The 15,028-nt window shown below is 38.6% G+C and overlaps 1 protein-coding gene across 1 annotated transcript in view; it reads right to left on the bottom strand.

The window, feature by feature from the left end:
- LOC115623150 (teneurin-m) overlaps positions 1-15,028 on the bottom strand; it is a 222,303-nt gene that overhangs the window by 74,555 nt on the left and 132,720 nt on the right. The window contains exon 2 of the mRNA XM_030517360.1: positions 2,805-2,996. Within this exon, the coding sequence (XP_030373220.1) occupies positions 2,805-2,996 (192 nt within the window). The remainder of the gene's footprint in view (positions 1-2,804; positions 2,997-15,028) is intronic.

The raw sequence follows: 15,028 nt of genomic DNA, 5'->3' as shown, positions 1-15,028 counted from the left end.
GTTTTTTGTTTTTTAAAAAAGACAGGTAGAGAAATATATTGAGGCTGAAGTCGCATTTTCCATTTCCATATCCAACTTCTACTTCATTTCTGCGCGTCGAGTGCGTGCGAGTGAGTGCCAAAAGTCAACAAATAATATTTTTGCATAAAAATCGGCGCAAAGTGCGGCCAACGCGCCAAAAATGAATGAAATGAAAATATATGCTTCATACATATGGGTGTGGCTTAAAAGCACGGTCGAATGCAAAACAAACAAATGTGCGACGAAATCTCAATTTGCACAAAATTTCATCAATATGTGTAACTCGTGCGTGAGCGCGTGCGTGAGTTTATTTTTCGAATCAGATGTTGATCAATTTGTACACAAAATGCAAATAGAATTTCATAAATTGTCATTTAATAGCACTTTTGGCCTGTTCAAATGTCCGAATGATATGCAAAACGCAATTGGATAAGCGTATATTTAATATTAATTTATTCAATTTAAAAAGCCTTAGCCGCCATCCACTAAAGCAATGCCAGTGTGTAAGTGTAGGGTATGTGAGGGCAGGTAAGGTGGCCATTAATGCACAACGAGGTGTATATTAAAGATTGGAATTCCACGAATACGAACAGAGGCAGAAATAAATGCCTGATATAGAAGATATATATGAGACACTCATGCTGATGAGTTCGCTTGAAGCAAAAGTAACAAAAGTGCATACAAATCGGAATTTTTGTTAAATGATAAAAAATGATATGAAATGCTTGCTTAGAAATTTGACCCGATTTAAGTAAACTACGCACATCTGCATATTTCACTGAAACTCTAGCAGTTCATTTTATTTTAAGCTCGGAAACGCTCGAAAGTATGCAACACAAATGTGGCGCACGCAAAGAGGAAATAGCACAAGCAGCAGCAGAGAGGCAAACAAAGTGAAAGCCAAGCAAAAAAACAAAACAAAAAAAAACATACAGCTGCGTCCCAGCACCGCACAAAACAAATAACTGGGCGAAAACAAAAAAAGAAAAAAACGGAAGCAAGAATAAGAAATAGAATGCCAAATGAAAGAAGGAGCGAACGAAAATTATATGGCTGAAAAGCACGCAGCAAAATCAAGACAAAGACATGCCACTTACATATACATAGGCATACATGTGTGTGTGTGTGTGTGTGTGTGTGGTGTGTATGCATGCATAAAGCAGATGCCAGAGCTTCTGTATACAATTTGTACAATGCAAAAAAGTCAACAAAAGCGGTATAAAACAAATACGCACACACACACACACGCACATACTTACGAACAGACGCAACGGCACAGCCCAAAAGTATGCTATACATACGGACTATGTACCAACTGGACACACACAAACGCATGTTTGCTTTATTACTTGCCGTTGCGTATTTGTTGTTACTTTTCTAGAAGACCAACCGCCTATTTAGTGTGTATTGCTGGCACAATAAAACAGAACAATCGAATTTTTGTTTCTCAAATTTTTTTAAGTGAAACCGAAGCATTAAAAACAAATGCAAGCAGAAAGCAATTGAATGCAGCAAGTGTGTATTGTACATCAAAGAGAAATGCCTGAAATACTTTCAAGCACAATATTTTATAAAAATATTCGTAGAAAAAAATTGGTTTGTTATTAGCAAATAGTACACTCTTAGATAAATTTAAAAGTTTTATAAATTGATAACGATTAGATGTAAAATATTGTATATAAATGGAGAAAAAATTAAGCTCATATTAATAATATTACTTGAAATATTTCACATATCTGGCAGCTGTTATAACTATTTACCTATGCTAGAAAAGACTATTGCTCTAGTGCCCATTAATAGGCACTTTAAGTCTCCCACATCAGCCAAAATCTCTTTGCGTTCTTATTGTTTGTTGTTAGTTTATTTTTGTTATTGTTTTTATTATTTATGCTATTGTAGAGGTAGCTCTTCACCCCGATCGCAAGTTTTTCCACTTTTTTGTTGTTACTGGAGTCAGTCAGTCAGTTGGCGGCACTCGCGCCCAAAATTGCCCTTTGGCACTTTAGCAGTTTGGCATTTTTCGGTTTGTTTCGCGATGCTCCCACCGCCCCCACTGCCGCCATTGCTGTTTTTTTGTCTTTGGTGTTTTGTTATTGTTGCTGACTATTTTCACTCCACTTTGAATGTGTTCTATCCCTAAAGCTCGCTTGCGGATATGCATGAGCACAAAATACACAAACAAACACCGCCTATATGTACATGCATATCTATAAATGTGAGTGCGAGTGGGAGTGTGCGTGTGCCTGTGTGTACATGTGTGTGTGTGTAGGTACTTTTTGTTGGCAAAACAATAAATGGCAAATATATGGCGGCATTTTAGGCGCACTGCGCTCCAATGCCAGCAACAAAAGAGCTGAAAATTTGCAAAAAGCAATGCGGCAATGCCTTCTGTTTTCCATTTCGTTTTTTATATTGTTGTTGCTTTTCTTCTGTTCTTTGCATTTTTATCGCAATATGGCAAATGGAATTTTTGTGCACGAGCGCTAAACGTTTAAATGAGTCAAGTGGCTTTCACCGAGCGGTCGGTAGGTGATTGGGAATGGGGTTGGGGATTTGCATATGACGTCTAGAAATGGCGGCTAGAAAAATTGCTGTGTTGGCTTTTTTGCGCAGCGGTCTCCGCCTCTCCTGACCTGGCCTGGCCTGGCTTTTAGGCAAATGGCCTCCAATAGAAAGTTATGGCAGATATATATTTATTTTTTTTTATTTATAGTATGGTATATGTGCTTTATACATTTAGCATGGAATTTGGTCGAGCGTTCTAATTGATTGCGAGTACTCACTTATATTTCCACTAGGAATGTAAACGTTGCCCGATGGTGTTCGCACCAAACACGATGGCTCAAAATCAACACCCAAATCATTTGGATTATTACCAACGCCGGCAATTAAACGACCATTATTCATGCGACTCATTGTCGGATTGCGTGGGGGTACATCTGGTGGTGCCGCTGCGACTCCTTCAAGGAGAAAGCCTGCAAGTAGCAATAGAAAAGAAAGAATGGAGAAGTAAGTCATTGATTAAAAATACAATACTACTATACATGTGTACACAAGGTAAAATGGACGCTGGTTAGTAACGACAATGTTAAATGCTGAGAAATAGACAAATTATATAAATACGGAGTTCCCCTAAATCAAAGCTCAATTGTGCGCCACTGCATTAGGTATTTATGCAAAAATTTGTTTCAAATGTCCCTGCAAATTTTCGTATCAAGAATTAGTTCGTTTTGGCAATAAATGCTTTCTATGAAAAATGCATTTGTAATATGTACTCACAAATAGAACATACAACCCACAAAAAAATGAAATAAAACAAAACCAAATGCATTTAAAACAAAACAAAAATCACTGTACATTTGACACTCAATTTGTGCTATGAATATTTAAAAAGGTTCAACTGCATGTCCCTGTAAACAATTTGAGGAAGATCTGATGTTCATTTGTATGAAAAAGCCTGCTTTGGCAGGCAAATTGAAAGATTATACACGATTAAAATATATTGATATCACTCTACGAACTTTCGAAAAGTTGCGTAATGTTTTAACACTATGTGGCCAGAAAACAATATCATTATCTTCCCAATGAGTGAAGACAATCATTTGAATAGCGAAATAAGATTCAGAAGAAACATTGCCGCTACTTTACAGACAGAAAATGTTCACAGGGATATACCGAATTTAGTATGAGTTGTAAGGATGGTTTATTTGTCTGTGCGTTTAGATGTGCAATCACAGTCACATTGGAAGCATGCTAAAAAATAAAAATGAAATTATTTAACAGCATAGAAAATTCAATTATATTATTTGTTGTTGCGATGACAACGACGGCGACGAAGATTCAACAAGATATGTATGTACTCGTATATAAAATAAAAATTACCAAGCAAAAGGCAATTTAAGTATAAAAAGACGGCTGACGACAAACGAGCGGCAACAAAAATCGAAATGAAATTCAATTTGCTTTGCTAAAAAATTTTAACGCCGTCGAGCAGATAGACGTCTGGCCAAATGCCTTTGAAATATATACACACTCATAGCTATATAAGTGTGTATATGTGTGTGTGTGTGTGTGGCTTTTATGCCTGCCTTCCCTACTTGCTGAATTCGCTGTATAATAAATTTCAAAAGCATTCGCATTCATTCGCATAGAAAATTTTAAGCTCATTTATAGGCTTAAAAAAGTATCTGCTTGTTAGTGTGTGTGTATGTGTGTGTGTGTGTATGGACCGGATGTCGCTGTTTACGAATTCAAAATGCCAAAAGCAAAAGCGACAAAATAATAAAAAGCGACAGCACAAACGGACGCGCCAACGGGCAACAAGATGCAAGAAATCGTTGAGATTTGTAGGGCGCGAAAATAGCGTGGTGCCGCGCCTATAAGCGGGCTATATATTTATATACACATACATAGCGAATATAGTATGCGTATACAATGCTGGTTACTTAGTTTAGTTAGTTGGAAGTAACAGTAGCAGCATCAGAACCAGCAGCGCATAATCGCATTGTGCCAGAAGATGAGAAGAAGCCTGAAAAGCCGCCACCAAAAAAAAACAACAACAACAACAAAACAGGAATAAAGAGGAAGTTGCAGGACAAAGTAAAGCAAAAGTGGCCAGCGCCTGTTTGGAAATTTAAGCTGCGGAAAATATGACACCAACTTGGCTGCCCACTTTTCTCTATTCCTTGTCTCTTCCCTCCTCTCATCTCCACATCTCTTCTCGTCTCGTTTGGGAGACTCTGTGGCTGACTGGCCGCAGGCTGCGGATTTTCGTTATAATGAAACGCGCCTGAATGCCTGCTGCAAAAACAACAACAATGTAGTTGCGCGTGCAGACTGTGGGAATGGGGGGGTGGAGGTGGGGATGGTGATGGTGATGGGGATAGGGACGGGTCTATGGTGCAAAATGACTGCTGCCAGCAAAGATTATTTCACGCGGTTAAACACAGCAGCAAAGTGGAATTTTTTGGGGCACACATTTTTGAAATTGGCATAGCTTTAGATAGCGTCCATTGGCAGCGCACTCACGCACGGCCAGTCAGCTGTGATTAAAACTTTTCCAAAAAAGGGGGTCAGGGCAGTGGCTGCGATGCAACAACACCCCATGCCGGACTTTTGTCTTGCTGTTGCGTTGCGTGTAATTATGTTTTGAGATTTAAGGCGCTTAGGCACACATATAGTACACATGAAATGGCTGAAATAAAAAGAGTTTGCGGCGCCCATTTTCGGCATTAATACGAGTGATGAGTGAAGAGCGAAAAAGCATGCTACGTGCTCTGTAGAATTCAGCTAAAGCGGAGAAGGCAATGAATGGAGCAGACAAAGTTAAGATTAAATTTTGGAATTAACTGTGATGGCAGAAATTACATTTAAAATATGTGCTTCAACTGGTTTGTAATAGACTTAATTCAAATGGAAATAGCAATTGTTTATAAGAAGAGTGTTACCTTAAGACGAAGCAATTATTATAACTTTGTTGCTGGAATGCTTGAAGTGCACTTAAAACAAATTACTTGTATGGGTTAAAAATATGAGAATATAATGCCTTATTAAGCAAAGAGTTTGATATCTCAGATAGGAAATAATGATATGATTTATTGATAGCCTTCGACAGTGCACAAGCCTCTTACTAATTTACCACACATGATTTTTAACATTTTGGCCAAAAAAAGGCAATATCTACTTTTTTCAGGGTTCAAAATTTCAGATAGAAAATTCCAGCAACCTAGTTTTAAAGTTTTAGAGTTTTGTTTGAGTTATTCATTCGAGAATTATTTGGATTTCTGCTCTCTTGTACTCTTTTGTACCATTGCCAATTTAATACGAAAATTTCCCATTTAGAATCCTATCACATTGCTTGGGGCTGGGCTATTACACCTGAAATTATTAGACATACCAAGCATTTACCAACCAAATTGAGCAAAATGTAAGCACTTAAAGCAGACACGCACACAGACACACACAAACACATACACTTACATATAGACGTAGCCAAAAGCCAACTAGAGAGCCACATTAGCATTGCATTTTAAGCAAATTATTTTGCCATCAAGAGCGCAAAAGTTAAGCTAAAAGCCAAGACACAGCCAGCGATGGAAACTGGGAGCAGGGAAACTGAGCTAAATTGAGTTGGTTGGCCACCAACGACATTTGCATATACAAACGATATCATTTAAATACACATAAGAAGTGGCAGCAGGCATCATGAGGAGGCAGGGGAGGAGGGGAATGTCGCAACACACATTAGTTTATTTAATATTAAACGCAAAGTAGCAGAAATGTCAATTGTTGTATACGCCATGCGACAAAAAGCTGGCCGGCATAGTGGTATTCTTTTATGGCAAAAAGGACAACAAAATGACCACGACCAGGACCAGGACCACGACCAGGACAAGGACCAGGAGCTCTAAGTCAAAAGCTTAAACAAAACAAACACCAAAATCAACGACAATGAAAGAGCAGCGGCTAAACAATAGTGGCTGCAATAGAGAGAGAGCGAGAGAGGGAGGATGGTTGGGCAGATAGTCGCCACAGGAGCAGTTCACTTAAAGCGCAGTAGTAAGGACAAAAACAACAATATGAACAACAACAATAATAGTAGTAACAACAACCATGACAGCCAGCAATGGCGCTGATAAGCAGCTTATCTTCATTTCTACAACCCCAAGCGTTTATTTTTCTCTCTCTCTCTGTGTGTGTGTGTTTTTTTTTGATGTTGTTGTTGTCGTCGTTTTGAATGCGAATTGTCGTAGTTGTTTCCATTGTTGCTGCTGTTCTTGTTGTTGTTGTTGTTGTTTTTGGTACGCAAAATGTGTAATGGCATTTCGTCAGGCGGAGCATGAAAAAAGCTGAGCAGAGCTTGAGGGACGAAACAGCTGCAAATGCCTCTGCCATCAGAATGCTCTCTTTGCATGCATATGTGTGTGTGTATAGATGCGTATGTGTCTGTGTAAGAGTGCGAGAGTGTGTTGGCAAGCGTGACAAAGCGAATTTTCTCTGCTGATATTTTTGTGGGTGTCAGTTCGTCTGTTTGCAGTTTCTGTCAATTTGGCTACGCTCTTAGGTTTTATTTCTCACTTTGTCTCTCTCCCTTTCTCCCTCTCTCCTTCTTGCTGTCTCGGGTGCATGCATTTTAATGCTTTTATAATGCACTTGCCAACAATGGGAGTACTGGTATAAGCGTTCGCCCAAATGGCAAAAGTATTTAAAGTGCAGTGCCAAAGATGCTGACGCAAGCAAGAGATTGAAGTAGATCTGCCTTCTGAATGGGTTGCTCTAGTTTACAGTAATGTGGCCTAAATGATTAAAGGTTTTATATATATATATAAGAAACACCTTAGGATTGTCGTATTACATCAAAAACTATCTCTATAAAGAACAGATGCTGACGCAAGCAAGAGATTGAAGTAGATCTGCCTTCTGAATGGGTTGCTCTAGTTTACAGTAATGTGGCCTAAATGATTAAAGGTTTATATTAAAGAAACACCTTAGGGTTGTCGTATTACATCAAAAACTATCTCTATAAAGAACAGACAATCGTACAGGATTGGTATTTCAATATTCCATATATTCTAAAATATCATTAAGCTCTGTTTTATGGAGCTATCTTTGGTAGGTATTGAAATAGATATTAATATTTGAAAATTTTAATTTGGTTTTGACATTGATTTACACACAGCTTGTGAAATAGAAGATGAAGCTATTTCTAAAGCAATATTTACAGTTACTGTTTCAAGCCTTTCATATACATGTATTTATTCCTACAATTATTCACATACGGGTACTATCTCCTGTTAATTTGTGTGACGACAAGCGTAGCTGTTAACTAAGGCAGCAAAAAATTTCAAAGAAAGTACTCTTTTCATTCCGTAATTAAAGCCACGGTCCAATTATTAAGCATTTCGCTTGCAATTTCGTCAAATTGAAGATTTCCACAGAGCTTAATTGAAACATTTGCTTCACTCCCGCAAACTCAAATGGACGGACGATGCTGGCAGAGAAACATGTTAATTAAATTAAAAGCAGGTGGAGAAGTCGGCCTCGAAAAAGAAGAGATGCGAGACGACACCAGCTGCTTGTGGCACGCCAACAATGAGGCATGCCAACACCCTGATGAACGCCTATAACTGTAAATGGGTCCTCAGCGTCTCCGTCTTTTCAGCACCGACACCAGCCTCAGTTTTCGCCTCCGTCCCTTGTTTCCTGCACGGCGCTGACGAGAAATGTGAAGCACTTTTGGTATGACAACTGAAATGTCAGTTAAGCATGAATTGCTGCTCGACGCTGCGCCAGAGAAATGAAAATCAGCCAGCTTGACTGAGGTGGCTCCTCAGTTGGTTGGCTGCCTCATGTTTCAGCCAAGGTGCAGGCAACACAACAACAATAACAGCAGAAGAAGAAACAAAAAAAGGCTGCCAGTCGACAGGCAACTGACAGCTGAGGTGTTACTACAGCTTGTTATTGTTATGTACCTGTGAGTCGTGTGCACACTTTTATTTTGCATTTTCTTTACTCTCATTTCATCGGGTTAAATGCTGTTAAGTGAAAGACGCAATGCCAGACAATAGAGTTGGGGATGATCTGAGGCGGTTGGGCCTTGAGCTCAGTTCAGTTTATAAATGCCGGCGAGTTTGCCAGCTGACAGCATTTTTGGTTTGTAAAGTAAGTTCGTTGATTTTGTATTTAATTTAAATTGAATTCTTGATGGGCGGGGCAGAGCAATTGCACCCCCTGTGCTGGTAAGTGAGATGTGTAAGACCTTAATTTATCAAAATGTCACAGACGCTCAAATTTACGGACTTTTCCATAAGCTCAGAGCTGACTTTGTTCCATGGAGATGGCATTATTATTATAATTAATTGCATTTCTGCTTAATTACACTGAATGTGTGTCAACGTAATTTTGAATGTAGGTCAGGCTAGATTTGAAAAATAAGTTTTCTTGCACAACTCTTTTGGTTTTAGGGAGAGGTCCTTTGCTAATTCGAGGGTGGAGGACATAGCTTAATGCTTTTTTAGTAAGCAAGCAAAGATGGGAGATGCCTACAATTACATAAGTAATAGTTTACTCTTTAAAGCCCTACTCCCATGAAAATAAAATGATTTTATTTAGTTTAAGGATATAACAATTACTTGTATAACACATATACTTGTACAATAAGTGTAAGATTTCTTCTTTGAGTTTTCCTGTAGTCTTCAACTGAATACTTTATATTTCAATAGTTACATTTTGTTTTTATTCATTATATGGATGTTTATAAGCACAACTTGTTAGTGCAGGTCGTCCCTTTCCCTTCGACTCTTTTCGATTCAAAATAGCGCTTTTTCTGTCTAAGATAATTTGTTGTAATCTCAATCGGTATCTCCGTGCGTGTGCATGGATGTCACTGCAGTAGTTTTAAGCCCTCAAGCTTCTCTGCTGCGGGATTTCGCTGTTTCCACTGTCAGTGTCAGAGAGACTGTGTGTGCATAGATTTATGTCGCGTTTTGTTTGGCCAAACTGGTGCAAGTTGCCAGGGCGACAATAAGCGAGCATAACAATAATGAGCGCTACAAAAGCGACAACGACAGGTAAATGCAATGACAGCCACATGGTGTGGCGACGTGGCGTATACGCAATGTAGTTGGCCTTTTTAAATGCGCCTTTGTTGTTGCTGTTTTTGTTGTTGCTACTGCTGCCATTTTGTTGATAAGCAGCCGCAGACGAGCACACACACATACACACATAAACTCCTATCATACATACAAAGGACTTTGCGCTAAACTGACAATTGGGCGCTTTGTTTAGGCAGCAGGCATGTCAGTGTGTATTTTAGTCTCTGTATGTGTGTGTGTGTACATGTGTGTGTGTGTTTGTGATGCTGTTTATATGCCAACAGTTGACTGCATCTAGTTACAGCTGTTGTTCTACACGCTACCAAGCTCTACTTTCCCCCTCCCGGAAGCCCCTTGGCAACTATAATGCGGGCCATCTATATGCGTATACGCGTACTGTTGTTGTTTGTATTTGCGTTGCTCTAAGAGCGCACGTGTGTGTGAGTGTGTGTGTGTGTAAGTAAATGCGAGTGGGTGTATTTATGCAGTTACACTCAGAGAAGCATTAAAGAAAGACACACTTTTTGAAGATAAATGTGCGGGCAAAAATCATATTAAATACAATTTTCTATCTTTGCGACACTCTTTGAAAATCAATTACAATTGAGATAGTCCGAATATAAAGACCTTTTAAAGTGTCATCAATTGGTATTTTAAAACAGAAAGATCCTAAGAAACTAAAGCGAAATAAGATTCAAATGGAGTTAAGAAATTCATATTCAAAATGAATGAATAAATACGGTCTCTTTTATGCAGTTTCCGATGTGCAATGAAAACTTCATTTTTAATTTAATTTTATTTTTTCTTTTCTGATGTTTGCGCTTCAGATGCCTAAAATGTTGTTTTTAAAATTAATTTTTGTATGTTTATTATTATTAAACGATTTGTATTTAATTTAATTTTAGTTATTTTGTTCTTTACAGATAAATATATGTATATTCATTGTAATATTTCTGTATAAGGCTTTTCTAAAGTGTATTTTTTTATTGCATATATGTCATGTAGTTTGTCTATAGCAGCATTATGTGTGCCTGTGCTTGACATATAAATACACACATACTTATAGTGTACACATAGTTGTCAAAGTTTTCGTTATAGGCTGGTGCCTAAAATCCTGGTCAAGCAGACAACAAAACTGCGCAGGTACATCACAAACATACATATCTGTGTATGAGCGTGTAAGTGCCTGTGTGTGAGCTATAGCTGTATTTGTTTAGGTGAGTATGTGAGTGTGAGTGCGTGTGTGTGGGTGTGTTTTGTATGCCTTGCTATGTTTATTAAATTTAGCGCATGTTAAACGACAGTCCGCCCAGAGCCCCAACTATTAATGTCGCCTGTCATGTACTGCCCTTCAAACGCCTGCTATGCCTAGCATATTCATTTGACTTTGTTGTTGTTTCTGCTGCTGCTGCTGTTGTTGTTGTTGTTGCTGCTTTTGTCAAAAGTTTTCTCGTATGCGTTTCGCCTAGGATTTATTTAGTCCAGCGCGAAACTTAGATTTACTTGCCACACGAGCAACACAATTGTCAGCTTAGTCACGTTTCATGTTCCATGTGCCGTTGGCGTCTGGGATTTTGGTTGATGCGCTCCTCCTACACACCTACACTCCCACACAGATACACACTTACACACCTACACATAGAAACACAGACAGACTCACTTTGAATCACGCACACATCTACGCTAATACTAAACACAACATAAAGGTAAAAAGCTAAAACACGCGATGCGCATATTTTAACAAAAGTTGTCGCTTTGTTTGGTTTCTCCTCTTCTTTTTTTCGTTTGCGTTGTAGATACTTTTTGGTTTAGTTTCTGCAAATACCTTAAAGATGTCAAAACACTGGAGGCGTACTGAATGCGAATTAATGTGATGAATCAGGAAGGAAGGATATTTCATCGTTTTTTTAAAGGGGTTATACTTAAGAGATTCTCAGAAGCAATTTTTATCCGTCACTAAATCTAGTTTATCTAAATCACCAAGTTTATGATTCAATTTTTTAGATTATTTTAGATATGATGAATATATTATAGATTTATTCTAAGGTTCTAAAGTTTCTAGAGAATTCTAATAAATTAAAAATGTTTTGACAGGGTCATAAACAATTTTGCAATTTATTGTTGAATATCTTCTGACAAATTAGTTCAAATGGAGACGATAGTTTTTGCAATTTTAGAAAAGGTAAAACAGTCCTCCAAAGTATTGAGAACACAGAGAACTTAACGAAAATAGTTTTGAAAGGTATTCTAAATGAATTCGATTATCACATTATCTGACTATGAAAGAATTGAATACAACCAGTACGATTAAAAGCTGGCAGTCCTGGTCGTTATTAGTAAATAAGCCACCTTTATGATAATCTCTTTTTATGACGCTGGGCCACATAACGAACTGTGTAAAGAATCCGTTGCCCTACTTAATACTTTTTTCAGCATGAACAAATTTGTATCTTCGTTTCGGGTTCATAGTGGCTTTAATTACCTTTAGCTCTTTGGCAAATTTAACACAGCACTTTGAGTTGCATGCACTCGAGCGCCTGCTCCCTTTTAACGCCTTTTGCACATTATACGAGTACATAACTGTGCAAACGGAAACAAGAAAGGAATGCTAAAGTCGAGCAGGCTCAACTCTTAAATACCCTGTACCACCCCACAAAAAAGTAATTAAATTAATTAATAAATTTAATTAAATTAATTAACTAAATTAATTTAATTAATTAACTAAATATTAACTAATTAAATATAAAATATTCCATGCATGCATACATACATTTACAATTACATCAGAATCGTGTCTATGCGTGTTTGTGTACTTGTACATATGTATGTATGTGTGCATTGAGCCTGGTTATATGGCTATAACTTTCTTTCCGATCATTCTATCATAATGAGACTTGGTATACGGTTATATAATTACTAACCTAATGTGACTACCAAATTTTAGTTCAAAATTCCAAGAATTACGGGAGTTATAGAAAATCAGTAATAGGAGGGGAGTGGGGGGGCGGATCAGAAAAAATGAACAAACTCGTCCTTTCTCGGTCTCAGGAGAATCTGTATACCAAGTTTTATTCTAGCTCTTATACTTTCGGAGATCCTTGCGTTCATACAGACAGACAGACGGACAGACAGACGGACAGACGGACAGACGGACATGGCTATATCGACTCGGCTTGTCATGCTGATCAAGAATATATATACTTTGTGGGGTCTACCAAGCCTCCTTCTGTGTGTTCCATGTGCACTCGCACAAAACTAATATACCCTTGTACCCTTTGGGTACAGGGTATAAAAATCTGTTTACTTCCGTGCACAAAAATGCAGCAGCGAAAACATTAGCATAGCATACTTTGCAGCGCAGTTAATCAAATTTAAACAATGACCCAGTTTAATGAGTTGGCGGAAGATAGACAGCGATGGAATCGGGTGGTAGAGGGAGAGGGCGACGGCAGCGTGTTGGCAAATTTTGTGGCTGTCAAACCAACTTTGACAGCTTGTGATAGTTTTTCCTTTTTTGGCACTGCCACCGTGTGCTCGTCATTATCATCATCATCATCATCATCATCATGGGATCTCACATCGCTTAATTGATTTTGCGGTATATGCAAAGTTCAGAGCCACAGACATGGTGGCACGGATTTGCAGTGGCATCAAAACCGCAAGCCAGCCATTTGGAGCTTCTCTGTGTATAGTAGTAGCTGTTTATTTTTTCCACATCGTCTCTGGCTGGCTCTTTGCTTTGCCTACTTAGTGGCAGAGTGTGCAGTGCCGCCATTTGCCTGTAATCCTATTAGATGACATAGTCTAGCATACATTGCGGTTGCCCCCTCGCCATTGGCCTGATGGGGCAGCCCTTTTTTCCACTTTGTCGTGTCAGTTGATGTGTAAATAAGCGTGGGGTTGCACGAAAGCGACACTTCAAAATACTTTGCATTGCATACTTTAAGTCTTAAAGTGACACTCTGGGCTCGCTGTTTATAAAATTTTGTTTTTCTGTTTAATTGCCGCAAATATGTATGGGTTGGAATTTTCTTTGCGCTAAATAAGTTTGGCATAACTCTTGGCGCTGTTCCACATAATAAACGTCAAACGGTAAATTGTGAATGCGCAACTTTTTATTCCTCTCTTTCTATTTGCGTTGACGATTTATTTTGGTTGCCTGCAACTTGACGTGTCACCTACTTTCCAACTTTGGCGCTGTGATATTTTAGTTGCCAAAAAGGCAAAAAAGCAAACAGCACAAAAGTAATAGACGAAAGAAATGAAATCTAATTTAACGCTTTATTTGACACATTTTTCACTGCGGTGGCGCGTTTTGCTTTTTCCATCGCATACAATAAGGCGGCGCTGGCGTTGCAAAACTTTCAGAAACTGGGTCAGCACTGGCTAAAGCAAGTGGCTTACCATTTGCCATCTGCCATCTGCTAGCTACCATCTGCCACCCCTCGCCCACTCCAATTGCATTCAATTCGTACGAAATTACACAAATTAGCCGCAGTGTTTGAAATTATATGCAAAGCATTTGCTTCCCCTATTCTCCGAAGGCACAACATTGTACAATTGTCGCATAAATTAAAGCAAAGTTTGCTTAACATCGCCCAACACACAACACATTGCCAAAAAGACTTATCTTGAAAATCAATAAGGCAAAAGGGTGTAGTGATGAATGGAAAATAAACTATTTAATCTTCCTTACTTGTGAATAATTCCAAAAGACCTATTTATTCTGGCTACAGGGGTAAAAAATTCATTTAATGTATAATCTTGATTAATTAATTGTCCTTAATAGTTCACCTCTTACGCCTACGCTTGAACAAATTTTTATGACAATGCTTTGGGGTTTGGGTGTCAAAAATGTAGACTGGCATGTGGGACCCTTCTGTGTTGCATACCAACAGGCGGCAAACGAACGTACGCGTGTATCTGTGAGTGTGTGTGTAAGTGTTCTGTCATAATTCGCAGCGTGTCAAGCATGCTTAACCTTCTTCGTTGTCGGCATTGCGCGTTCTACGTGTCGTAATGCCGAGGCGCTGACATTTTGTCGTTGTTGCTGCTGTTACGCGCCTAATGTTATGCAACACATATGCTGCTTCTTAGCATTGTCTGGCGCGGCAACGTCAACACAAAAGCAAAAAGCCCACAAACTTACTAGGCTGACAAACAAATTAAGCGCACAAAAGCAGAAAATAAAAGCTCAAGTTGCTGGCGACTGTGTGTGTGTGTGTGGTTTGGAAAATAAAACTTAAAAGCAAGTCTTATAAAAAATAGTTGCACAAACAACACTGTGACGTAGTACGTAGCATATACACACACTTGTGTGTACAAAAGTGCAGCAGTTAAGTACTTTTGTCTCAATGAGTGTCAACAAGCGACCGAGGCGCAACACTCATACACAAGTCAAGTGTGACATGGCT

This window comes from Scaptodrosophila lebanonensis, unplaced genomic scaffold, assembly GCF_003285725.1.
Source record: "Scaptodrosophila lebanonensis strain 11010-0011.00,11010-0021.00 unplaced genomic scaffold, SlebRS2 tig00000043-arrow-pilon, whole genome shotgun sequence".
NCBI classification, from domain to species: domain Eukaryota; kingdom Metazoa; phylum Arthropoda; class Insecta; order Diptera; family Drosophilidae; genus Scaptodrosophila; species Scaptodrosophila lebanonensis.
This window is presented reverse-complemented; position numbering and strand designations above follow the sequence as displayed.